At 48.1% G+C, this 27,637-nt stretch overlaps 1 protein-coding gene across 2 annotated transcripts in view; it reads left to right on the top strand.

Moving 5' to 3' along the window:
* The window catches only part of syt10 (synaptotagmin X), an 89,664-nt gene extending 62,521 nt beyond the window's left edge, over positions 1 to 27,143 (top strand). For both annotated transcript variants that reach the window (XM_078219545.1, XM_078219544.1), the window contains 5 exons: positions 8,100 to 8,673; positions 10,331 to 10,451; positions 12,065 to 12,236; positions 16,222 to 16,351; positions 27,072 to 27,143. In XM_078219545.1, the coding sequence (XP_078075671.1) occupies positions 8,100 to 8,673; positions 10,331 to 10,451; positions 12,065 to 12,236; positions 16,222 to 16,351; positions 27,072 to 27,143 (1,069 nt within the window). The remainder of the gene's footprint in view (positions 1 to 8,099; positions 8,674 to 10,330; positions 10,452 to 12,064; positions 12,237 to 16,221; positions 16,352 to 27,071) is intronic.
* The last annotated feature ends 494 nt before the right edge of the window (positions 27,144 to 27,637 follow it).

Raw genomic sequence — 27,637 nt, 5'->3', positions numbered from 1 at the left:
ACGTGGCACCTGGAACACAACACCCCAACTGCGGCCGCACCAGTGGTTTGTACAAAGTTAACCATAAGACCATAAGACATAGGAGCAGAATTAGGCCACTCGGCCCATCGAGTCTGCTCTGCCATTCAATCATGGCTGATATTTTTCTCATCCCCATTCTCCTACCTTTTCCCCATAACCCTGATCCCCTTATTAATCAAGAACCTATCTATCTCTGTCTTAAAGACACTCAATGACCTGGCCTCCACAGCCATATGCGGCAAAGAGTTCCACAGATTCACCACTCTCTGGCTGAAGAAATTCCTCCTCATCTCTGTTTTAAAGGATCGTCCCTTCAGCCTGAGGTTGTGCCCTCTGGTTCTAGTTTTTCCTGCTACTGGAAACATCCTCTCCACATCCACTCTATCCAGGCCTCACAGTATCCTGTAAGTTTCAATAAGACCTCCCCTCATCCTTCTAAACTCCAACGAGTACAGATCCAGTGTCCTCAACCGTTCCTCATACGACAAGCTCTTCATTCCAGGGATCATTCTTGTGAACCTCCTCTGGATCCTTTCCAAGGCCAGCACATCCTTCCTTAGATACGGGGCCCAAAACTGCTCACAATACTCCAAATGGTGTCTGACCAGAGCCTTATACAGCCTCAGAAGTACATCCCTGCTCTTGTATTCTAGCCCTCTCGACATGAATGCTAACGAAACAAGTTAACGTTAAATGAATTATACTCATTCATATTATGGTTACTGTTACATCTTATGGTTCCCAGAAGGCCAAAATAATCACACTTTTAAACTCAAATGGGGAACTTTATCAAATCTATTTTTCAGATCAGGATATGAGCAGGGGCTCATAGTTTGATACACAGACGTATGCAGTGATGAGTTATGTGGCAATCTGCAGACTTATGGATACATACACATCAAAATATAGTTCCTAAATCATATTGGAATCATGCAACAATATTTGTTGGTTCTAACACATTTTGTTCTTAAAATTGTCCTGAGTATATATTTAAAGTTTTAAGTTTATTTGTTAGTGTCACAAGTAGGTTTACATTAACACTGCCATGAAGTTACTGTGAAAATCTCAGAGTCGCCACACTCTGGCACCTGTTCGGGTACACTGAGGTAGAATTTAGCACGGCCAATGCACCTAAGCAGCACCTCTTTCAGACTGTGGGAGGAAACCGGAGCATCCAGAGGAAACCCACTCCGGCCACTGTTTCTCCCAAGCCTCTGCGAAAATTCAAATCTCTCACTTTGTTTTTGCTGCATGCTTTCCTGATCTCCATACTTACGCATCGTGCTATATAGACAGGGATAATAACTCTATCCTCACTCCCAGTCTGGGTACAGAATGGGCCCTATCACATCATAACCCATTCCCAGTGTAGGTACAAGATGGATCCTTTAGCATTGAAATCCAAGAACTGTATGGGAAAAAACAGGAGGCCCTTTGGCCCATCGTATCTGTGCTGTCTCTCCGAATGAGTAACTCACGGTCAACATTGTCTAGTTTCCTTCACCTTTTTGAATGACTAAAATCCCAATGGGAACACCTACACGGAGCTGCTGTGAATGTAACAACGCAGTCTGATCTCCTTGGAAGGTGGAATACACTCTGTGTTAACCCAGGATCTACGATCATTAATATAGGAGCCAATCGCTTGTGACTACACCCATATCACATTGGATTCAAATTCATTGTATGTTCAGTCATGTCATGGTACCATGAACACTTTGCTAGTTTAACATTCTAACTGTGCATTGTAATGCTAACTGGCAAACAGGAAACAATCCTCCATTCCATTGTGGATACAGAATGGGTCTATAGGGTTATAGCCATGCTCTCCTTAAGAGCTACCAGAGCCAGAATGGGTAGAAGACCTTGTGTGCTGTAATTGAAGGGGAGGTGATGGCCTAGTGGTATTATCGCTAGACTATTATTCCAGAAACTCGGCTATGCACAATGGTTAGCACTGCTGCCTCACAGCGCCAGGGACCCAGGTTAGATTCCTAGCTCGGGTCACCGTCTGTGTGGAGTTTGCATGTTCTCCCCGTGTCTGTGTGGGTTTCCTCCGGGTGCTCCGGTTTCCTCCCACATTCTGAAAAACGTGCTGGTTAGGCACATTGACCCGAACAGCCACTGGACTGTGGCAACTAGGGGAATTTCACAGTGACTTCATTGCAGTGTTAATGAAAGCCTTACTTGTGACTAATAAATAAATTTTTAACTTTAATGTTCTGGGGACCCGGGTTTGAATCCCACCACAGCAGATGGTGGAATTTGAATTAAATAAAAACTATCTGGAATTAAGAATCTACTGATGACCGTGAAACCATTGTCGATTGTCGGAAAAACCCACCTGGTTCACTTATGCCCTTTGGGGAAGGAAATCTGCCGTCCTTACCTGGTCTGGCCTACATGTGACTCAGAGCCACAGCAATGTGGCTGACCCTCAACTGTACTCGGGCAACTAGGGATGGGCAATAAATGCTGGCCCAGCCAGCGACGCCCATGTCCCACGAATGAATAAAAAGAATTGCTCTGCGATTCTACGATCTCCACTCCCAGTGTGAGTTACAGAATGGGCTTATATTTATAAGACAATTATTAAAACTTCACTTACTCCAGTTCTTCCAGTGTTTCAATAATTTGCCCAGTAAAATGGTAATTAATTTTTAATGTCAGTCTGGATTAAAACAGTGTTGGCATACCTAATTTCCTACCTAATAACTTTAATGTCAGGGTGAGGAGAATGCTGCAACTAACGGTGATTAAACAATAAATCAATTAAATCTTCCGTTTAGTTCCTGGAAGAGCTGTGTAATGGAGCTTATTATTGCACTGTGAAATTAGAATGTTAAATCAGCTCAGTGTTAATGATCGTACAGCATGTAAAAATTATCTGGAATTAAGAATCTACTGATGATTATGAAACCATTGTCGGAAAAATCCATCTGGTTCACTTATGTCCTTTAGGGAAGGAAATCTGCTGTCCTTACCCGGTCTGGCCGACATGTGACTCCAGAGCCACAGCAATGTGTTTGACACTAAACGGTCCTCAGGCAGCTCGGGATGGGCAATAAATGCTGGCCATGGCCCACATGGCCCATGAATAAAAATAAAGTATTCCACTCTCCAAAGAGCCAGAATTGAATTCCATCGCTTCATTTACAAAACCTCCTTAAAGCGTTCTCCATTGAGTCACTGGAAGAGTAGGAGGGAGTACACTCCGACAACTAGTTTCACCTCATCCGGGACAGGAGCACTGGAAAGGGGAAATTTCAAAACTAACTTGCGGAAACAAGGGGTTGAACCTTAACTCCCAAAGGGGTGGGCTGGGGTCAGATAAGGTGTTAAAATCAACCTCAATCGCAGTCGATTGGAGGCAACACAAGGGTTAGGCAACACCACCTTAACCCATGAGGCAGGCTGGCGATTTACCGATTTTAATGAGGCTGGATTTAACCTGCTTTGCAGTTTTAACGGTGGCCATCCATGGGTTACTGGCTTCAGGAAACATGACAGCTGTAGGGAGTCGGGGATTGCTTCCGAGAGAAGGTAAGTGTCTTTATAGCACTGTCTGTGGGCCAAGAGGACCAGGCAGGAGAGCATCCCCCACAAGCTCCTCCCCCAATCAGACCTCCCCCATTCAAGTACCCCTCCCATCCCGGAATTCCATTTGCCACTGCAACCTACCTACCCTTTCCCGCACCCTCATCCCCCCCACCTGTACCCTCAGCCCCTCCCCCCAACTGTACTCTCAGCCCCCCCAACTGTACCCTCAGCCCCTCCCCCCAACTGTACCCTCAGCCCCTCCCCCCAACTGTACTCTCAGCCCCCCCAACTGTACCCTCAGCCCCTCCCCCCAACTGTACCCTCAGCCCCTCCCCCCAACTGTACCCTCAGCCCCTCCCCCCAACTGTATCCTCAGCCCCTCCCCCCAACTGTACCCTCAGCCCCTCCCCCCAACTGTACCCTCAGCCCCTCCCCCCAACTGTACCCTCAGCCCCTCCCCCCAACTGTACCCTCAGCCCCTCCCCCCAACTGTACCCTCAGCCCCTCCCCCCAACTGTACACTCAGCCCCTCCCCCCAACTGTACCCTCAGCCCCTCCCCCCAACTGTACTCTCAGCCCCCAACTGTACCCGCATTTCTCCCAACTGTACCCTCAGCCCCCCAACTGTACCCTCAGCCCCCTCAGCCCCTCCCCCCAACTGTACCCTCAGCCCCCCCAACTGTACCTTCAGCCCCCCCAACTGTACCCTCAGCCTCCCCAACTGTACCCTCAGCCCCCCCAACTGTACCTTCAGCCCCCCCAACTGTACCCTCAGCCCCCCTCCTGTACCCTCAGCCCCCCCAACTGTACCCTCAGCCCCCCCAACTGTACCCTCAGCCCCCCCTCCTGTACCCTCAGCCCCCCAACTGTACCCTCAGCCCCCCCAACTGTACCCTCAGCCCCCCCAACTGTACCCTCAGCCCCCCTCCTGTACCCTCAGCCCCCCAACTGTACCCTCAGCCCCCCAACTGTACCCTCAGCCCCCCCAACTGTACCCTCAGCCCCCCCCAACTGTACCCTCAGCCCCCCCAACTGTACCCTCAGTCCCCCAACTGTACCCTCAGCCCCCCCACCTGTACCCTCAGCCCCCCCAACTGTACCCTCAGCCCCCCCCAACTGTACCCTCAGCCCCTCCACTGTACCCTCAGCCTCACTACTTGCACTAGCAGCTTTCCTAACTGTACTCACTGCCTGTACCCTCAGCCTCACTGCCTGTACCCTCAATCTCACTGCCTGTACCCTCAGCCTCACTGCCTGTGCCCTCAGACTCACTGCCTGTGCCCTCAATCTCACTGCCTGTACCCTCAGCCTCACTGCCTGTGGCCTTAGACTCACTGCCTGTGCCCTCAGACTCATTGCCTGTACCCTCAGTCTCACTGCCTGTGCCCTCAGACTCACTGCCTGTGCCCTCAGACTCACTGCCTGTACCCTCAGCCTCCCTACCCATAACTGCAGCCTCCTGCAGAGTCCATTCTGACTGGGATCTACGCCTATCAATCTACTAACTTCCAGGTGGGTACAGTATCCTAAAGAAATGTACACACTGTGTCAATAAAACTCTACAGAATCCGGGAAATCTAAGCAGCCTCTCCGCTCACCAAGCGGGCTTCTGACAAAATGAGATGGACATTTCAGTCAATGAGTGCTCCCTTTATAGAACAATCTTCACTGGGAGATAGTGGAAGTAAAAACATGTTGATTGATTCAAGTGTAACTTGAGAGATTTCTGCCCAATTTTAACATCCTGGAACACCATCTATATGTAATGTAAGGTATGACGTGTGGTGAGTGGGAGAAAGAACAAGGAACAGTACAGCAGAGGAACAGGCCCTTCGGCCCATCAAGCCTGCGCTGACACATGATGCCTTTCTAACCTGAAGACCTTTTGCCTCTATGTTGTCCCTATTCCCGGCCTATTCATGTATCTGTCAAGATGCCTCTTAAACGTTGCTATAGTATCTGCTTCTACCACCTCCTCTGGCAGCGCATTCCGGGCACTTACCACCCTCTGTGTAAAAAACTTGTCTCTCACATCTCCTTTAAACTTTACCCCTTCCACCTTAAACCTATGTCCCCCAGTAATTGACATTTCTACATTGAGGATTGGAGGAACAGGTGACTTTGGATCCATGCTTCCCACCACTGGGGTTTTTCCTCACCTCAACTCTGGGTCTGTTGTAGTTTAAGTTGAAAGTTTATTTATTAGTGTCACAGGTAGGCTTACATTAACACTGCAATGAAATTACTGTGAAAATCCCCTAGTCGCCACACTCCCGCACTTGTTCAGGTACACTGAGGGAGAATTTAGCATAGCCAATACACCCAACCAGCACATCTTTCGGACTGTTTCCTCCGGGAGCACCGGAGGAAACCCACACAGACACGGGGAGAACGTGCAGGCTCCACACGGGCAGTGACCCAAGCCGGGAATCGAACCCGGGTCCCTGGCACTGTGAGGCAGCAGTGCTAACCACTGTGCCACCGCGCCGTAGATTCTTTGGCTGAGATTGATCACTGGGATTGGTGAATAACCCCATTTCTGTTTCATTCTGAGGTTGCCAGGACAGTGGAAGATAATCAAAATGGACTTTCCCTTTGCAAAGCACATTTTTGTCAATCAACAACTGTAGCTTTCCCTCAGTGGCAGCACACTCACCTCCTCTGCGTCAGAAGGTTGTGGGTTCAGGTCTGACTCCAGGGACTTGAGTACAAATGTCTAGGCTGATGTTGCGGTGGGATTGCGGAGGAGATGTTGGAGGTGCTGTCTTTTAATGAGATGTTAAACCCCGTGGTGAGAAACCTGTGGTCCATTGGGGTTCTGAGTGCGGCCCCACGGGACATTTTGTTGACCGTTGCCCGTGCACAGGGTTGCCACATTCCGCTGTGTTCCGTCCGTGTAGTTTTTTTCCTACCGGTGTGACTGAAGCGATTCACACGTGAAGTGAGGTGTGTGGTGGTTGCTCACAGCACTGACTGTGAGAGCCGTGCGCGCCCTCTGTGTCCAAAGTGTCAATATTTCTTTTGTTTTTACCATCTGAAGTTGATGAGAGTTCTATTAATATATAAATGATGAAGCATTTTCTATAACTGGTTATGAAATATTCGGCATGTATTAAATGTATTTAATCTGCTTCATGTGGTCACGGTTAGTGAACAAGCCCGATCTCAATCTTGCGGCCCACTGAGATGAGGGAGGGTAACCCATGCGGCCCACTCACTAGCTCAGGCTCCCCATCGCTGGGTTAAACCATGGCCCCCCACTTTAGGTGGACTCCACTATTCTGAAGAAGAGCAAGGGAGTTCTTGCCGGTGTTGTGGCCAATATTCATCAACATCGCTAAATATCGATTATCTGGTCATCATCCACATCGTTGCACAAGTTGATCTGCTGCAGTTCCTACACTGCAACAATGACCACACTTGTAAATACTTCATTGGCTGAAAACTGCTTTGGAATGTCTTAAAGTCATGAAAAAATACTCTAACTGCAAGTCTGCCCTTCTTAAGAGTATTGACAGAGTTTAAGAACAAAGTATAAAGAACAGTACAGCACAGGAACAGGCCCTTCGGCCCTCCAAGCCTGCACTGATCATGTTGTCCTATCTAGACCAACTGCCTGTGTCCCTCTATTCCCTGTCTGTTCATGTGTCAATCCAGATAAGTCTTAAATGTGGCTAATGTAACTGCCTCAACCACCTCACTTGGCAGTGCATTCCAGGCTCCCACCACCCTCTGTGTAAATAAACTTCCCCCGCAATCTCCACTGAACCTTTCCCCCCCTTACCTTGAACTTGTGCCACCTTGTAATTGTCATTTCTGCCCTGGGAAAAAGCTTCCAACTGTTCACCCTATCAATACCTCACATAATTTTATAAATTTCTATCAGGTCACCCCTCAGCCTCCGTCTTTCCAGGGAGAACAATCCCAGTTTATTCAATCTCTCCTCATAGCTAATACCCTCCATACCAGGCAACATAGAACCATAGAAAATTACAGCTCAGAAACAGGCCTTTTGGCCCTTCCTGTCTGTGCCGAGCCATTTTTTGCCGAGTCCCACTGACCTGCACTTGGACCATATCCCTCCACACCCCTCTCATCCATGAACCCATCCTGGTAAACTTTTTCAATACTCCCTCCAAAGCCTCCATGTCCTTCTGGTAGTGTGGTGACCAGAATTGGACAGTATTCCAAATGTGGCCTAACCAACATTTTATATAACTGTAAGCTTATGAGTTACTCTTTAAGTGTGACGCTTTGATATAAGGGTTGGAATTCTCCAGCCGTTCGCGATCCACTGTCGCTGCCAGCGAGAATGGAGAATTTCGCAGTCGATCAAATCTCCGTCCGCTACAACGGGACCTGAGAATCCCACCGGAAAACTCAGGGCCAAGAATGTTTCTGTCTTTGGGGGAGGATGCTAAAAACCTTTCATAAAAATTGCACCTGATGCAACTTTGATCTAACTTGAGTCCAAAGTGGTAACAGTACAGTGGTATTAAGATTGATTCACAAGGGAGTGGTCTATCTTTCTTTTGCAGACACAATTCCTTTAGAAGGCATTTACCCAGGCAGATGCATGTCTCAAGTGTTGATTTCAGCATGGACAGTCTGCAGCGGGATAGTCTGCAGCGCGGAGAGACCACTACAAGCATCGGACGAATTAAACCAGAGCTCTACAAACAGAAGTCAGTCGACTCTCAGGATGGTGAGAAAGAGGATGTGAAGACCAGTGGGAAGTTAAATCTTACACTGAAGTACGATTATGAGAATGAGCATTTGATTGTGACGATTCTCAAATCCTTAGACTTGCCGGCCAAGGACTTTTCTGGGACCTCGGACCCTTACGTTAAAATTTACCTGCTTCCAGATCGGAAGAAGAAATTCCAGACTCGGGTTCACAGAAAGACACTCAATCCCATCTTTAATGAAACGTTTCAGTTTCCAGTGCCGTTAGACCATCTCAACAACAGGAAGCTGCATTTCAGCGTTTTTGACTTTGATCGATTTTCTAGGCATGATATGATTGGGGAGGTAATTGTGGATAACCTGTTTGAGCTGTTGGACATTCCCAAGGAAGACACGATCTGGAGAGACATCATCTGTGTCAAGACGGTGAGTGCGACTGTGGCCAATTAATTGTCAGCTTTTGCAATGTTCCCACGTGTCCAGTTGATAATACGCTTGTTTCTTAGACTCGAGGTTTGAGGGTTCAAGTCCCACTCCAGTAAACAAGCTCGACTGATGTTGCAGTGTTCCACTCTGGGACAGCAGCACTGAAATTGATATTTAACCATTTCGCAAATTGGGTGGCAAACAACTGGGAGCATTGAAGTTTTAAAATTTTAAAAATGTATTTATTAGTGTCACAAGTAGGCTTACATTAACACTGCAATGAAGTTACTGTGAAAATCCCCCAGTCACCACACTCCGGTGCCTGTTCGGGTACACTGAGGGAGAATTTAGCATGGCCAATGCACCCTAACCAGCACGTCTTTCAGACAGTGGGAGAAAACCGCAGCTTCCGGAGGAAACCCATGCAGACACGGGGAGAACGTGCAAACCCAAGCCGGGAATCGAACCCGGGTCCCTGGCGCTGTGAGGCAGCAGTGCCAACCACTGTGCCACCCTGCTGCCCAATTTAAATGAAAAATAAATTAAGGCATGAAAAAGGGAACTGCTGATTGGCTATCATCCAATTTTAGAGATTGAAATGGGGGCTGCTGATTGGCTTTGTCCTTTCCCACCCATTTTTGCAGCAAGTTGTTGATCACAGACCCAGCTGCCCAGAGAGCTCCATGTGGAACATTTGATGTATCCAAGGCAACTTCATTCTTGCAACCAATACCAACCCCATCCAATGGAATCTGTTATATTCATGTTGATTGCCTGGTTTGGCTACAAAATCACAGAATCTACACTTCAGAAACATCTCACTGATGGTGAGGATCTTTGGGACATTTCATTGCGCAAAATTTATTCCGTTAATGTCAAGGACCTTTGCCGGGGCAAGTGACATAAGAAGATATTAGGGCAGGTGATCGAACTTTTGGTTATAAGGGTAACACAAAAACCTCAATAGGACTGGCAGCATCTGTGGAGAGAGAAACAGGATAATGTTTTGAGTCGAATGTGACTACTTCAGAACTGAACGGGTTCCAAGGGGAGAGTCCTATCTGACTCGAAATTTTAACTCAAAATGTGGGTGGCACAGTGGTTAGCACTGCTGCCTCACAGCGCCAGGGACCCGGGTTCGATTCCCAGCTTGGGTCACTGTCTGTGTGGAGTCTGCACGTTCTCCCCGTGTCTGCGTGGGTTCCCTACAGGTGCTCCGGTTTCCTCCCACAGTCTGAAAGGGCTGGTTCGATACACTGGCTGTGCTAAATTCTCCCTCCGTGTACCCGAACAGGCGCCGGAGTGTGGCAACTTGGGGATTTTCACAGTAACTTCATTGCAGTGTTAATGTAAGCTTACTTGTGAGAATAATAAATCAACTTAAACGCTAACTCTGTTTCTCTCTCCGCAGATGCTGCCGGACCTGCTGAGTTTATCCGGAATGTTCTGATTGTATTTCAGGTTTCCAGCATCCGCAGTATTTTGTTTTTAAAAAAAAAATGTATCAGACGAGCAGTATGACGAGTCATGGTTTCATTTGCTGAATAATTCATTTTGCAATCTCAAATCTGAAGTTACTGCCTCTGGCAGGACCTGAAAGATCAACACCTGGGAGATGTTCAAAGTGCAGCGTTAATTCTTTTTTCTCTCCCATTAGGAAAGCGTGGATTTAGGGGAGATTATGTTTTCTCTTTGCTACCTTCCAACAGCTGGGCGAATGACACTGACCGTCATCAAATGCAGGAACCTCAAAGCCATGGACATTACCGGATTCTCTGGTATGACTGTGAAAGGAACAGCATTGCTGGCAGGGATGGGGGGGCGGGAGAAGCCTTTTGGAGTATATTAAATTAATTCAGGGATTGTTGCAAAGGTGAATGGTGGGAAAAAGTGACCTGATAGAAATGTCATTGAGTCATTATGGCACAGAAGACCATTCAGCCCATCAAACCTAAATTGCTCTCTCTGTAGAGCCATCTAGATTACCCCATTTCCTGCTTTACCTCTGCAGCTCTGTGGGTTTATTTCCCTCAACTGTGCATCCAATTTCTTGTTGAAATCATTCCATAGATTCATAGAATAGTCACAGAATCAATGAAGCCATATAGAATCATAGGTTCCCTCCCGTGCAGAAAGGAAGCCATTCGGCCCATCAGGTCTGCACCGACCACAATCCCACCCAGACCCTATTCCCCTAACTGCACATATTTACCCTACTAATCCCCCGGACACTAGGATCAGTTTAGCACGGCCAATCCACCTGACTCGCACATCTTTTGACTGGGAGGAAACCGGAGCGCCCGGAGGAAACCCACGCAGACACGGGGAGAACGTGCAAACTCCGCACAGACAGTGACCCAAGCCGGGAATCGAAACCGGGTCCCTGGTGCTGTGAGACAGCTGTTTGTATTCCTATAGTGCCTGTAATGTTCAAAAACATTCCAAGGTGTTTCACAGGAGTGTAACTCAGCAACACCTGACACTGAGCCAACCGTTAGAGCAATAGCCAAAAGCTTGGCCTATGAGGAAGGTTTGAAAAAGGAAAGTGAGCTAAAGAGATGGAGATGGCCAGGGCGGGAGTTCCAGAGATTAGACTTTGATTTGATTTATTATTATCACATGTATTAACATACAGTGAAAAGGATTGTTTCTTGCACGCTATACAGACAAAACATACCATTCATAGAGAAGGAAAGGAGAGGGTGCAGAATGTATTGTTACAGTCATAGCTAGAGTGTAGAGGAAGATCAACTTAATGCGAGGTAGGTCCATTCAAAAATCTGACCGCAGCAGGGAAGAAGCTGTTCTTGAGTCGGTTGGTACGTGACCTCAGACTTTTGTATCACTTTCCCGATGGAAGAAAGTGGAAGAGAGCATGTCCGGGGTGCATGGGGTCCTGAGTTATACTGGCTGCTTTTCCGAGGCAGCGGGAAGTGTAGACAGAGTCAATGGATGGGAGGCTGGTTTGCGTGATGGATTGGGCTACGTTCACGACCTTTTGTAGTTCCTTGCGGTCTTGGGCAGAGCAGGAGCCATACCAAGCTGTGATACAACCAGAAAGAATGCTTTCTGTGGTGCATCTGTAAAAGTTGGTGAGAGTCATAGCTGACATGCCAAATTTCCTTAGTCTTCTGAGAAAGTAGAGGTGTTGGTGGGCTTTCTTATATAGACCAGGGTTACTCAAAGGGCCAGAATTTGATGTGCGCAGAGATCTTGGAGGGTTGGAGGAGATTACTGAGATAGGGAGGGAAGAAGACCATGGAGGAATTTGAAAACAAAGATCAAAATCCAGACCAGTGAAGGTTACTGCTAATTTGTCGGTGGCGGTGAACCTTTGGGGTAGTCTGGAGGTGAGCACTCTTTGTAATAAAAATACCCTTTCATCTTTCAGACCCATACGTCAAAGTGTCTTTAATTTGCGAAGGTCGGAGACTGAAAAAGCGAAAAACTACCACAAAGAAGAACACGCTCAACCCAATTTACAACGAGGCCATGATCTTTGATATCCCGCCAGAGAGTATGGAACAAGTCAGTCTCTCGATTACAGTCATGGACTATGATCGGTGAGTTTTACTCTCCAGCTGTTTTGCCATCTTTCCCAGTTGGTATGGATTATATGGATTATTCACCAAAGGTAGCAATCTGCAACTGGCTGGTGCCAGGAAATAACACCTCTTTATATGTGCTATCCATGTGTGATGCTACTGTGCCTTTAAGAAATGTACTTTTTAAATCATGTTCTCTGCACAGCGGCACAGTGGTTAGCGCTGCTGCCTCACAGCGCCAGGGATCCGGGTTCAATTCCCGGCTTGGGTCACGATGTGTGGAGTTCGCACCTTTTCCCAGTGTCTGCGTGCGTTTCATCTGGGTGCTCCAGTTTCCTCTCTCAGTTTGAAAGACGTGCTGGTTAGGGTGCATTGGCCGTGCTAAATTCTCCCTCAGTGTACCTGAATAGGCGCCAGAGTTTGGTGACGTGGGGATTTTCACAGTAACTTCATTGCAGTGTTAATGTAAGCCTACTGGTGACGCTAATAAGTAAACTTTAAAAAAAAACTGCAGCTTGTAAGTAAGCCTTTTGTTTTTTGTTATTGGCACTGAGCTATCTGGTTAGAAGTCCTTTTATTGCTGCTTAATGATTCAAATGGCAGTTTTGTTTATTTTTAACCTGGGCCTAATGCGATGTCCTGGAGTTTTACGAGTTTACGACCCTTTTGAACTGTTGGGGGAAGAATGATTGACATGTCAGATGACAAGAGTTCCTATGCTTTCGGTTTGTCTGCTGGCTACTGCTTTAGTTAGAACCTGTTTAGACGCAGACTGGAAGCAGGTTTTCTTGCCTCTCTGGAATGAAAATCCGGCTGTCAGTGCTTTGCTAGCGAGTAACTAGAGGCAAGGATTGCCTCTGCTTCTTGTAGTGGTTTGCTGGCTAAAAGCTAGAGGCTGGTGGTGGCTTTTTCTCTACCTCGAGGTCTGCTGGTAGCTACAGAGCTAGAAAGCCATTGTTTCAATTCTATTCAAAGGACTAATTCACAGCAGGTATTGTTGAGCTGGAAAACCACATGAGCATTTGTATTTTCTGTGCTAACCCTGGGGCAGGTGTATGTTTAGAAGGAGGTTTGTTGTATTGGAACCGTGCATTTAGTTAAGGTTTATACAATATCATGGTTTTTTTTCTCTTGTTTGTAATTGGTAAAAGTTATTGCTAATTTTCTTTCTATCATAGAAATCCTACAGTACAGAAAGAGGCCATTCGGCCCATCGAGTCTGCACCGACCACAATCCCACCCAGGCCCTACCACCATATCTCTACAGATTTACCCACTAATCCCTCTAACCTGCGCATCTCAGGACACTAAGGGCAATTTTTAGCATGGCCAATCAACCTAACTCGCACATCTTTGGACTGTGGGAGGAAACCGGAGCACCCGGGGGAAACCCACGCAGACACGAGGAGAATGTGCAAATGCCACACAGACAGAGACCCAAGCCGGGAATTGAACCCAGGTCCCTGGAGCTGTGAAGCAGCAGTGCTAACCACTGTGCTACCGTGCCGCCCATGTGTTAACTATATTCAATGTGTTAACTATATTCTTAAATAAACTTTGTTTGATAAAAGCTCCCTCTTGGGTCATTTGAATCATACCTGGAGTGAACCATCTCGTGCTTACTCTAGCCAAATTCAAAGTGTAAAACTTATGGTCTAGGCTGACTTCATAAAACACCTAGTTTCTGACCTGGATTATAACAAGATAGTCTCCACCTCACAGATGCTCCACAGTATTCCCAGCCAATTTTCCGGATCTGAAACCTGGACTTCCAAGAGCTAGAGCTGGAGGCTGTTCTTGCTCACATGTTGACTCCAGGCATTGGAAATGTTCCTGGCTTCCCACATAGAGCAGGTGGAGCACAATATGGCTTTGAGATCTCCTGCCATGCCGTACCCTAATAATTTGAACCGTACTTTGGGGGAAGTGTGCTGATCCAGGTAGAGAATGTCAGGGTCCTTATATTTTGAAGCCCTTCTCTTTCTCTTCATCAACCATGAGGAAACTTTAGACAGGATGATCCCAGCTTCTCCCAACCAATGATCATCAGCATGATGTTTGGCAGAAGCATTTGAGAAGTCTGAAGAGTAACGCTGGTGTGCTAATGTGTTCACTTGAGGTCCAATGGGACACATGATTCACCAAAAAATATATAAACAGTTGCTTGATACAGAACCTGATCTTTCTGAAAAGAGAGACATATTGCTGAAGCTTTGCCTCTCGCACCCATCAGAACAAATGCAAGAATGTCAAATTTCAAATGATCACAGCTATTTTTACTGTAGGAGAAAGCTTTAACAACTGGTTAAGCGAGTTGTTTCATGCTCTTTCTATACAGTGGCCATATGAGTGGCATTTTCAACTAATAAGATGCTTTCGTCAGTTCAAAAAGATGCATTGTCTGCCATACAATTGAGCCACATTGTGTACGAATGTGAGTGCCAGCTGCCAGCTATGCAAGCCGTACATCCCGCTGATTGAATCAAACAGCATGTTCCATTGGTTGTTCCTAATAGGCAGAGTACAGACCGTACTTCAACCAACCTGCCCTCTCAAAACCTAAAACAAAATGTCGATTGTTAGGTACGATTCCGTGATTGGGCAGCACTTTCTGAACAATCACGAGTGTGCTAATAGCTACACTAACACTGAATTTAAGATAATCAGTTGGGTTCATAACATGGCAACATGCTTTTATACGCGAGAATCTGTCCTCCGCAAGAAAAAGGAAAGATATTCAAGCTTTGTGGTTTTTTGGAATTACCTGGAATAGTTCCTTGTTGCCTTCTCAATGGCAATGACTAGACCAATCAGAGATGACTTGCCAACCAATCAGCACTGACTGTCCTGATGAGTGCAAGACAAAAAGCTCCAGCAACATGTCTCTCTTTTTAGCGATATCCAGAAATATCCAGGGGGGGGCGATGGCCTAGTGGTATTATCACTAAACTATTAATCCAGAAAAAACAACTAATGTTCCGGGGACCCGGGTTCGAATCCCGCCACAACAGATGGTGGAACTTGAATTCAATAAAAAATGCCTGGAATTAAGAATCTACTGATGACCATGAATCGATTGTCGGAAAAACCCATCTGGTTCACTAATGTTTTTTAGGGAAGGAAATCTGTCACCATTACTTGGTCTGGCCTACATGTGACTCCAGAGCCACAGCAATGTGGTTGACTTTCAACTTCCCTCCATGCGCAACTAGGGATGGGCAATAAATGCTGGCCAGTCAGCAATGCCCATGTCCCATGAATGAATAAAAAGAAAGAAGGATATAGGTTAAGTGGATTGGCCAAGCTAAATTGCCCCTCGGTGTCCAAAGATGTGTAGGTTAGATGGATTAGCCATGGGAAATGTTTGGGGTTACAGAGATAGGGTGGGGGAGAGGATCTGAGTAAGATTTGCTGCAGGGATTCTATTATCCAATTACATCCTCTTGAAGGCTCTTTCCATCCTCCTCACAACTCATGTTCGCATCTCATTCCTTGCTATAGAGGGAGTACAGCGAAGGTTTACCCGGCTGATTCCTGGGATGGCAGGTCTGTCATATGAGGAGAGACTAAGTCGGTTAGGATTATATTCACTGGAGTTTAGAAGAGTGAGAGGGGATCTCATAGAAACTTATAACATTCTAACAGGGTTAGACAGGATAGATTCAGAAAGAATGTACCCAATGGTGGGGGAGTCCAGAACTAGGGGTCATAGTTGAGGATAAGGGGTAAACGTTTTAGAACTGAGGTGAGGGGAAATTTCTTCACCCAGAGGGTGGTGAATGTGTGGGATATGGGGGAAAGGGGGCGGATCAGAATAGTGCATTCGATGATCAGCCATGATCAAAATGAATGGCGGAGCAGGCTCGAAGGGCTGAATGGCCTCCTCCTGCTTCTGGTTTCTATGTTTCTATGATATCTGCTCTTTTGCGTGGTTCCTGCCTCTCGCCTGCCTCACTGTTACATCCCTGCTCTCTAACAATGCGTTTCTTCCCCCTGTCTGCAGGGTTAGTCACAATGAGGTTATTGGAGTGTGTCGAGTTGGACAAGATGCTGAAGGGCTTGGACGTGATCACTGGAATGAGATGCTGGTCTACCCTCGGAAACCCATTGCCCATTGGCACCTACTGGAAGAGGTAACCATGGCAGCGGGGAGCTTTCTTCTGTCTTGGGATAATTCTTCATTGGTTGGGAAATGATGGGATTGGGTAGAGCTGGATTGAAATTATGCTGCCTGAATCACTGGAAAGCAATGTTGGACAGGATGTAATTGAAAATAAAAGAAAGACTTGCATTTATATAGCGCTTTTCATGACCAGCAAGTGTCCCAAAGTGCTTTACTGCCTTGGACATACTTTGTGAAGGGTTCTAACTGATGTATGAGGAGAGATTGACGAGGTTAGGATTGTTTTCACTGGAGTTCAAATGAATGAGGGAGGATCTCATAGAGACTTATAAAATTCTAACAGGACTAGATAGGATAGATGCAGGAAAGATGTTCCCTATGGTGGGGGGAGTCCAGAAGCAGGGGTCACAGTCTGAGGATTCGGGGTAGACCATTTAGGACGGAGGTGAGGAGACATTTCTTCACCCAAAGAGTGGTGAGCCTGTGGAATTCATTACCACAGGAAGTAGTTGATGCCAAAACATTGAATGTATTCAAGAGGCGGCTGGATATAGCACTTGGGGCGAACGGGGTCAAAGGTTATGGGGAGAAAGCAGGATTAGGCTATTGAGTTGGATGATCAGCCATGATTGTGATGAATGGCGGAGCAGGCTCGAAGGGCCGAATGGCCTCCTCCTGCTCCTATCTCCTATGTTTCTATGTAGCCTAGAAACAAAAGGAAATGTCACAATGCAGCTGGTACAGAGCAGCTTCAGTCTGAATCTCTTTAGACTGTTTAGCTCTTGTCTCCTGATCACTGTTATTTTCCTCAGATCCTCTGATGGAGAATCATTCAGTTTCCAAATTACATTTGAGCAGACTGGGCCTCCATCTGACGATATATTTGGCAAATTAAATTGGAATGAAGCATTCAATGAGCGTTTAACAACCTGATGACATGTTAGACTCAGAAAGAATTGTTAAATAATCCAAGACATGACAGTTCCCCTGCTGGATTTCAGACTGTTATGCTGCTCTGGAGTAATCATTGCTCCTTTTAGCAACTGGACAGTTAGATTTTTGGCAGTTTTCATGAGGCTCTGATGTTTTCCTTGCTTGTTGCAGAAAGAGGTTCAATGTATTTCAGAAACCCTCAGTCATCAACGCTTCATGGAATTCCAAAATAATTTTCCAGCTAAATTGGAAGTACGTTCTCTGGAATCAAAATCCCAGAGTGACTTCAAGGCAGAACGTGGGGAGGCGATGGCCTAGTGGTATTATCGCTAGATTATTAATCCAGAAACTCAGCTCATGTTCTGGGGACCTGGGTTCGAATCCCTCCACGGCAGATGGTGCAATTTGAATTTAATAAAAATATCTGGAATTAAGAATCTACTGATGACCATGAAACCATTGTCAATTGTTGGAAAAACCCATCTGTCCTTTGGGGAAGGAAATCTGCCGTCCTTATCTGGTCTGGCCTACGTGGACTCCAGAGCCACAGCAATGTGGTGGATTCTTAACTCGGGTAACTAGGGATGGACAATAAATGCTGGTCAGCCAGCGACGCTTATGTCCAATGAATGAATAAAAAAAAACGTCACTGTCAAGTTCAGCAGCCACTTTGGACCTCCAGCCTCATTACTGGAAATGTAATTTCCAGAATAAGAATCACTTGTTCAGATGTGTGTGTCTGGTCCCGATGGATAGATCACAGTTCCCAATTTCTCATCAGTGATTCAATCCTATCCAATAGTTTGGGATGGCACAGTGGTTAGCACTGCTGTTTCAAAGCACCAGGGACCCAGGTTCAATTCTGGCCTCGGGTCACTGTCTGTGTGGAGACTGCACGTTCTCCCCGTGTCTGCGTGGGTTTCCTCCGGGTGCTCTGGTTTCCTCCCACACTGCAAAGATGTGCGGGTTAGTTTGAGTGGCCATACTAAATTGACCTTTAGTGGGTGGCGGCAGAGTGGTTAGCATCGCTGCCTCACAGCACCAGGGACCCAGGTTTATTTCTGGTCTCGGTGTGTAGTTTGCACGTTTTCCCTGTATTTGCGTGGGTTTCCTCCAGCTTCCCCCCCACAGTCCGAAAGATGTACTGGTTAGGTGCATTGGCCATGCTAAATTCTCCCTCAGTGTACCCAAACAGGCGACTAGGGGATTTTCACTAACTTCATTGCAGTGTTAATGTAAGCCTACTTGTGACGCTAATAAATAAACTTTAATTTAAACTTAATCTAATTGGTTTTATGAGCAAGTTGACAGTATTTACAAACACCATGGGATGAGATTCTCTGGCCATTCACGCTGGCGGGATTCTCGGGACCCGCTGCAGTGACCGGGGATTTGGCTGAGTGCCAAATTCCAGCCAATAGCACTGCGTTTGAAAATACTTTACAGAAATGTTTTCAAATATCTGCCTGTTTTCAGTTCTGTGTTCCGTCTCCGTCTCCCCAGCCGGAGGCTGATGTTTAGTGGTCTGTAGTATCCCGCATTTGTGGGATTGGCAACTAAGCCAGGTTTCTGGGGGATATTCTATTTGGTTGACAGTTCTGTAACCAAAGACTCCCCGAAAGTGGGTGGACTACAAGACATATGAGTCCCTGTTTGTGGGCATGCACTCAATCGACCATTCTCGTGACTGCAATTGGAGCGTTCTCACTTCAGCGCAAGCCAGAAGTGGGGCATGTCAACACACGTTTGCAAATCTGGAGCATGAAGTTTCTTTGCTGCTTGGCCTGGCCTGGAGGTAACTGCCGACCTTGCTTGGCCTCTGCTTGAATCACACTGGTGCAACTAATAAGGAGCCATGATTCATTACTGCAATTAAAATAGCAATCAATCCACGGTTGACTCATGTGTGGCACTAAAGATCGCAACTCGCTAATTGTGCTAATAGCTATCACGATTAATACACAGATTAAAACACAGCTACCATTTTAACAATTCCTGTTCACCAGTCAGAGTAAATGACAACTGCAATTTTCATATAATTATTAAAGTTTATTTATTAGTCACAAGGCGTACATTAACACTGCAATGAAGTTACTGTGAAAATTCCCCTAGTCGCCACAATCCAGCGCCTGTTTGGGTCAACGCACCTAACCAGCATGTCTTTCAGAATGTGGGAGGAAACCGGAGCACCCGGAGGAAACCCACGCAGACACGGGGAGAACGTGCAAACTCCGCACAGACAGTGACCCAAGCCAGGAATCGAACCCAGGTCCCTGGCGCTGTGAGGCAGCAGCGCTAATCAATTATCCAGAGGCCTGCGGCCTGATGCCGCCAGTCAGCTCCTGAGAAGGTTCTGGAACACAAACCCCAACTCCTGAGACACTTACTCTGCAGATGCATCCTTAAAAAAACAATCACCACATCCCTCCCACTTCAAGTCTTTTTCCACAAATGCCAGTACTCAATTTACACAGTCTAAGATAACAACATTTTGAATATGAATTTAGCCCTCCAAGCCTGCCCTTCGATGCAGGCTTGGAGGGCCGAAGCCTGTTCCTGTGCTGTAATTTTCTTTGGAGTGGTGTAGTTCCTCTGTCTGAGGCGCTGCCACAGGATTGCTGTCAGCCCAAACCACAATGACAGGCGCCTCTTCAGGCACAGGCAGTTCAGTTCTATCTGTTTCCATGGAAACTCAGTTGTGCCTGTCACAGGATGACCAGGTACTTCAGTGATTGGATAGTCGACAACATTCGCAGATGGCAACTGATGACACCACCGTAGTGGGTCGGATCTCAAACAATGACGAGACAGAGTACAGGAATGAGATTGTGGTGAACCATCGTTGGTTCCCACTGGATAGTACTGAGCCAGGGTCTGGCCAGTACTACAAGGATGTACATATGTTACTGTTGGGTTGTGCTACTTGTTGCTGTTGGGGTTAGGGTGGGGTTGTTACACCTTTGTACTGTGGTGTTGTGGTACATCCCAGTCGGGCTCCGCCTCCTGGGAGAGGTATAAAAGTCCCTGCTCTGGCTGGGACCCCTTCAGTCTGGGATCGTGTATATAATTATTGGCTGCTTCATTACAGTAAATAAAAGCCTTTATTTCCCGAGCATCTAGCCTCGTGTTTGATAACACGCATCAGAGATAGAGAATCTGGTGAACTGGTGCGGCAACAATAATCTCTGACTCAATGTCAACAAAATGAAGGAGATTGTCATCGACTTCAGGAAGCGTAAAGGAGAACATGCCCCTGTCTACATCAATGGGGATGAAGTAGAAAGGGTCGAGAGCTTCAAGTTTTTAGGTGTTCAGGTCACCAACAACCTGTCCTGGTCCCCCCATGCCGACACTATAGTTAAGAAAGCCCACCAACGCCTCTACTTTCTCAGGAGACTAAGGAAATTTGGCATGTCAGCTACGACTCTCACCAACTTTTACAGATGCACCATAGAAAGCATTCTTTCTGGTTGTATCACAGCTTGGTATGGGCTCCTGCTCTGCCCAAGACCGCAAGGAACTACAAAAGGTCGTGAATGTAGCCCAATCCATCACACAAACCAGCCTCCCATCCATTGACTCTGTCAACACTTCCCGCTGCCCCAGGGAAAAGCAGCCAGCATAATTAAGGACCCCATGCACCCAGGACATTCTCACTTCCACCTTTTTCCGTTAGGAAAAAGATACAAAAGTCTGAGGTCACGTACCAACCGACTCAAGAATAGCGTCTTCCCTACTGCTGTCAGACCTTTGAATGGTCCTATCACATATTAAGCTGATCTTTCTCTTCACCCTATCTGTAACTGCAACATAATATTCTGCACCCTCTCCTTTCCCTCTCCCCTATGTACTCTATGAACGGTATGCTTTGTCTGTATAGCGCGCAAGAGACAATACTTTTCACTGTATCCCAATTCATGTGACAATAATAAATCAAATCAAATCACTACAGCTGCTGATGGCAGTTCTGGCTGCCGGGGCTATTCTCGCTCTCAGATGGTCTACGTGTTCCCGGACCATCCTTCCTGCTACGTCCCCTTGACAACGCAAGGATCCAGTTTTGGATACAACGACTCCAGGGACCCAACTCAACCCATGCCCAAAAGTCCTCAGATACGCGGCTTCATCCTCTGAATCTGAGGCTGGCACATACCAGTTATCGCCCTGCTCATTTTACGGCTGTTTTGGGTGCCAGTTGACTTTCTTGGTGACTAGATACGCAACAGAAGGACAAGGAAGTATTTGTCTTTATTTCTTGACCTCAGGACATGCAAAAACACAGTGCGATCTTGAAAGTACACTTCCAGGCATTGTTACTTTTATCATGCAGGAAAATGCTGCAGCCAATTTGTGCACAGCAAGCTCCCACAAACAACAATGCAGTAATATTTTAGCAATGTTGATTGAGGCGTGAGTATTGGCTTGGGACAACAGTTAGAGTTCCTCTGTCCTTCAAACGGTGCAAGGAGAACTTTCACATCTACCCGAGAGACCTGAAGGAGCCTTAGTTTAATATCTTTAATATCTAGTTTAAAGATGTTATTAAACTGGAGAGAGTGCAGAAGAGATTTACAAGGATGGGCGGCACGGTGGCACAGTGGTTAACACTGCTGCCTCACAGCTCCAGGGGAGCTGGGTTCAATTCCTGGCTTGGGTCACTGTCTGCGTGGAGTTGGGACATTCTCCCCGTGTCTACGTGGGTTTCCTCCGGGTGCTCCGGTTTCCTCCCACAGTCCAAAGATGTGCGGGTTAGGTGGATTGGCCATGCTAAATTGCCCCTTAGTGTCAGGGGAACTAGCTAGGGTAAATATATGGGGTTATGGGGATAGGGCCCGGGTGGGATTGTGTTTGGTGAAGACTTGATGGGCTGAATGGCCTCCTTCTGCACTGTAAGATTTTATGATGTTGCCAGGACTCAAGGGACTGATAGGGAGAGATTGATGTGGATTGGACAGGCTAGGACTTTTTTCTTTGGAGTATAGGAGACTGAGAGGTGATCTTATAGAGGTGTATAAGTTAATGAGAGGCATGGATAGGGTGAATGCACTCAGTCTTTTACCCAGGGTTGGGGAATCAAGAACTAGAGGGGCACAGGTTTAAGTTAAGAGGGGAAAGAATTAATGGGAACCTGAGGAGCAACGTTTTTTACACAGAGGGTGGTGCCTGTGAGGAATGAGCTGCCGGGGGAAGTGGTTGAGGCAGGGACATCGACAACATTTAAAGGGCATTTGGATAGGCACATGGATAGGAAAGGTTTAGGGGGATATGGGCCAAATGGAGGCCAATGGGGTTAGCTCAGATGGGCTTTTTGGTCGGCATGGACCAGTTTGAGCCAAAGGGCCCGTCTCCGCGCCATAGAATCATAGAATCTGATCTGAAAGTTCTGACAGTTTAGCACTCTCTCAGCACTGCGGCAAGTGTCAGACTGGACTACCCATCACCCACCCTGTGACTCAAAGTTGAACATGCGGGCCGCAGCTGACACTGGAAGCAAATCTTTCATATTTGAAATGGTAACATTTGTGTGTAGCTCAGAGGTTGCAGGAAGGGCTGGATGTAGGGGTTTATAATGGAAGCCATGGGCACTGTAATCTAATCGGTTTCCTTCAGTCCTGTGACTGAACCCGTGGGTGTAGAAAATGTGCAACTGCATCTGAAGCCATTACACTTAATAGCAGGAAAATTGTCTTTGGATCGGTGTGACCCTGGACTGCCTTGCTGATGCATCTTGGCACGTTTCACAACATGGGACTATTGCAGCAGGGACTGGAACATCTTTGGGGAAGTATTTGAAAAGAGAAGATATGGTGAAAAAAATAAAGGGTACAGGGAATGATCCCGTGATAACAATGGAACAGGAGGAGGCCACTCAGCCCCTCGAGCCCGTTTCACCATTCAATGGGATCTTGACTGACCTGTAGCTCAATTCCAGTACCCTGGCTTTGCTCTGTACTCCTTGATAAAACTATTCATCTCTGGTTAACCTCATTATCCCATCTTTTACGGGAGAGAGAGTTCTAGACTCCCACTATCCTTTGTGTGAAAAGTACTTTCCTATTTCACCCCTGAATGACCAAGCTGTAAGCTTGTGATTGTAGTATTCCACTTCCTCCCCAAGACAGTTTCATAGAATCATAGAATCCCTACAGTCCGGACGGAGGCCATTCGGCCCATCGAGTCTGCACTGACAACAATCCACCCAGGCCCTATTCCCGTAACCCCACATATTTACCCTGCTAATCCCCCTGACACTAAGGGGCAATTTAGCATGGCCAATCAACTTAACCCGCACATCTTTGGATTGTGGGAGGAAACCGGAGCACCCGGAGGAAACCCACGCAGACACGGGGAGAACGTGCAAACTCCATACAGACAGTGACTTGAGGCGGGAATTGAACCCGGGTCCCTGGCGCTGTGAGGCGGCAGTGCTAACCACTGTGCCACCGTGCTGCCCCTTTCTGTCCATCAACTGTGTTGAATCCCTTTATTATTTTGAACACACTGATTTGATTGCCCCTTTAATCTTCTAGACTCAAGAAGGTACCTACACCACTTGGACTTCAGCGGCTCGAGAAGGCCGCTCACCACCCATGGCTGGGAAATTATCAGCCATCGACCCCATTACTGCTGCTTATTCCAAATTAATTAACGACATTTAACTTCCCTGGCTGCTCTAGTGGGGAATGAACTTGATGATTAGTCCAGTAACCACCCTGCGACTGAAATCATAATCTGCTCTGAAAAATGTCTTTGCAGCTTAAGTTCTTCAAGGGTTACTCCTTAGAAGAGAAATCAGGTGACAGGATGGTGGGATCTTGTAACAGTCCATATTCATAAAACCCAAGTTGGAGCTCGATCTGATTGGCTCAAGGACCCAGCTTTCACCCCTTTGTAGAGTTTTACATTTGGCTTTAACCAGTGCCCTATCCGGCCTTCAGCAGTGGCATTTTCACACAGTAATTTTGTGCTACTTGCCTCACTGACAGCCAAGGCTCAGTGGCTATCACTCCTGTCTCCAAATTGCGTGATCATGGTTCCATGTCCCGCTGCACTGACTTGATCAAACAATCCAGGCTGCGTGGGTTTCCTCCGGGTGCTCCAGTTTCCTCCCACAGTCCGAAGGACGTGCTGGTTAGGGTGCACTGGCCGTGCTAAATTCTCCCTCAGTGTACCCGAACAGGCACCGGAGTGTGGCGACTGAGGCATTTTCACAGTAACTTCATTGTAGTGTTAACGTACACCTACTTGTGACACCAATAAATAAAAAAAGATATTCCCAGTGCCATACTTAGGAAGTGCCGCACTGTCAGAGGGTCAGTGCTGAGGGAGTGCCGCACTGTCAGAGGGTCAGTGCTGAGGGAGTGCCGCACTGTCAGAGGGTCAGTACTGAGGGAGTGCCGCACTGTCAGAGGGTCAGTACTGAGGGAGTGCCGCACTGTCAGAGGGTCAGTGCTGAGGGAGTGCTGCACTGTCAGAGGGTCAGTACTGAGGGAGTGCCGCACTGTCAGAGGGTCAGTGCTGAGGGAGTGCCGCACTGTCAGAGGGTCAGTGCTGAGGGAGTGCTGCACTGTCAGAGGGTCAGTGCTGAGGGAGTGCCGCACTGTCAGAGGGTCAGTGCTGAGGGAGTGCCGCACTGTCAGAGGGTCAGTGCTGAGGGAGTGCCGCACTGTCAGAGGGTCAGTGCTGAGGGAGTGCCGCACTGTCAGAGGGTCAGTACTGAGGGAGTGCCGCACTGTCAGAGGGTCAGTACTGAGGGAGTGCCGCACTGTCAGAGGGTCAGCACTGAGGGAGTGCCGCACTGTCAGAGGGTCAGTACTTAGGAAGTGCCGCACTGTCAGAGGGTCAGTGCTGAGGGAGTGCTGCACTGTCAGAGGGTCAGTGCTGAGGGAGTGCCGCACTGTCAGAGGGTCAGTGCTGAGGGTGTGCCGCACTGTCAGAGGGTCAGTGCTGAGGGAGTGCCGCACTGTCAGAGGGTCAGTGCTGAGGGAGTGCCGCACTGTCAGAGGGTCAGTACTGAGGGAGTGCCGCACTGTCAGAGGGTCAGTACTGAGGGAGTGCCGCACTGTCAGAGGGTCAGCACTGAGGGAGTGCCGCACTGTCAGAGGGTCAGTACTTAGGAAGTGCCGCACTGTCAGAGGGTCAGCACTGAGGGAGTGCCGCACTGTCAGAGGGTCAGTGCTGAGGGAGTGCCGCACTGTCAGAGGGTCAGTACTGAGGGAGTGCCGCACTGTCAGAGGGTCAGTACTGAGGGAGTGCTGCACTGTCAGAGGGTCAGTGCTGAGGGAGTGCCGCACTGTCAGAGGGTCAGTACTGAGGGAGTGCCGCACTGTCAGAGGGTCAGTACTGAGGGAGTGCCGCACTGTCAGAGGGTCAGTGCTGAGGGAGTGCCGCACTGTCAGAGGGTCAGTACTGAGGGAGTGCCGCACTGTCAGAGGGTCAGTACTGAGGGAGTGCCGCACTGTCAGAGGGTCAGTGCTGAGGGAGTGCCGCACTGTCAGAGGGTCAGTGCTGAGGGAGTGCCGCACTGTCAGAGGGTCAGTGCTGAGGGAGTGCCGCACTGTCAGAGGGTCAGCACTGAGGGAGTGCCGCACTGTCGGAAGGTCAGTATTGAGGGAGTGCTGCACTGTCAGAGGGTCAGTGCTGAGGGAGTGCCGCACTGTCAGAAGGTCAGTATTGAGGGAGTGCTGCACTGTCAGAGGGTCAGTGCTGAGGGAGTGCCGCACTGTCAGAGGGTCAGTGCTGAGGGAGTGCCGCACTGTCAGAGGGTCAGTGCTGAGGGAGTGCCGCACTGTCAGAGGGTCAGTACTGAGGGAGTGCTGGACTGTCAGAGGGTCAGTGCTGAGGGAGTGCCGCACTGTCAGAGGGTTAGTGCTGAGGGAGTGCCGCACTGTCAGAGGGTCAGTACTGAGGGAGTGCCGCACTGTCAGAGGGTCAGTGCTGAGGGAGTGCCGCACTGTCAGAGGGTTAGTGCTGAGGGAGTGCCGCACTGTCAGAGGGTCAGTACTGAGGGAGTGCCGCACTGTCAGAAGGTTAGTACTGAGGGAGTGCCGCACTGTCAGAGGGTCAGTGCTGAGGGAGTGCCGCACTGTCAGAGGGTCAGTACTGAGGGAGTGCTGGACTGTCAGAGGGTCAGTGCTGAGGGAGTGCCGCACTGTCAGAGGGTCAGTGCTGAGGGAGTGCCGCACTGTCAGAGGGTCAGTGCTGAGGGAGTGCCGCACTGTCAGAGGGTCAGTGCTGAGGGAGTGCCGCACTGTCAGAGGGTCAGTGCTGAGGGAGTGCCGCACTGTCAGAGGGTCAGTACTGAGGGAGTGCCGCACTGTCAGAGGGTCAGTGCTGAGGGAGTGCCGCACTGTCAGAGGGTCAGTGCTGAGGGAGTGCCGCACTGTCAGAGGGTTAGTGCTGAGGGAGTGCCGCACTGTCAGAGGGTCAGTACTGAGGGAGTGCCGCACTGTCAGAGGGTCAGTGCTGAGGGAGTGCTGCAGTGTTGAAGGTCCTGTCTTTTGGATGAGACAAATGAGAGTCCCATGAGACCTCTCGGAAAGATTCTAAAGAATTTTATCAACGAAGAGCAAGGAGACTGTTCCCGTGTCGTGGCCAATGTCTATTTCTGAACCGACATCGCCACAGTAACTGATAATCCGCGGATCAGTGCCTGCTGTGTAAAAGCAGTTGTAAGTAAAATGTTTTGTGATGTCCCATGGCTGTGCAAAAAGCTAAATAACTGCAAGGTGTTTATAACTCAAAGCAGAGTGGCAGCTGCTGGCGTTTGGAGTAATTCTGAATTGGTTCTGTTGCAGGCACCTGGGCGAGCCACAAGCTTCGACAGTCAAGGATCCTGTCCGTCTCCGAGACTGCCACCGACACCATAGAAATGCTGCTTCACCAAGGCTGAGGAATGCCGGGCAGTTACTGAAGAGTATCTGCAACTGTCCATCGCATTTATATCACAGGAGAGCGAGCGAGCGAGAGAGCAGCGAGATAGCATACCTGAAACCAATCACTCAGTGGACATGACGATAAAACCCTCTCAAAGCTGCGAGTGTCAGTGATGGAAATCAGTCTTTATTTTTTGAGCATTTTAAATCATGTCATTAGGAAAGTAAGAACAGAAGGAGGGCCACTGAGTCTCTCTGGCCTGTCTCCCTCGTTCAGTTAAATAGTGGCTGATCTATACCATCTTGGTTGATTCTGGGGTAGCATGGTGGTTAGCACTGCTGCCTCACAGCGCCAGGGACCAGGGTTCAATTCCCGGCCTTGGGTCACTGTCTGTGTGGAGTTTGCACGTTCTCCCCGTGTCTGCGTGGGTTTCCTCCGGGAGCTCCGGTTTCCTCCCACAGTCCAAAGATGTGCGGATTTGGTTGAT

The sequence above is a fragment of the Mustelus asterias genome, chromosome 9 (genome assembly GCF_964213995.1).
Source record: "Mustelus asterias chromosome 9, sMusAst1.hap1.1, whole genome shotgun sequence".
NCBI classification, from domain to species: domain Eukaryota; kingdom Metazoa; phylum Chordata; class Chondrichthyes; order Carcharhiniformes; family Triakidae; genus Mustelus; species Mustelus asterias.
This window is presented reverse-complemented; position numbering and strand designations above follow the sequence as displayed.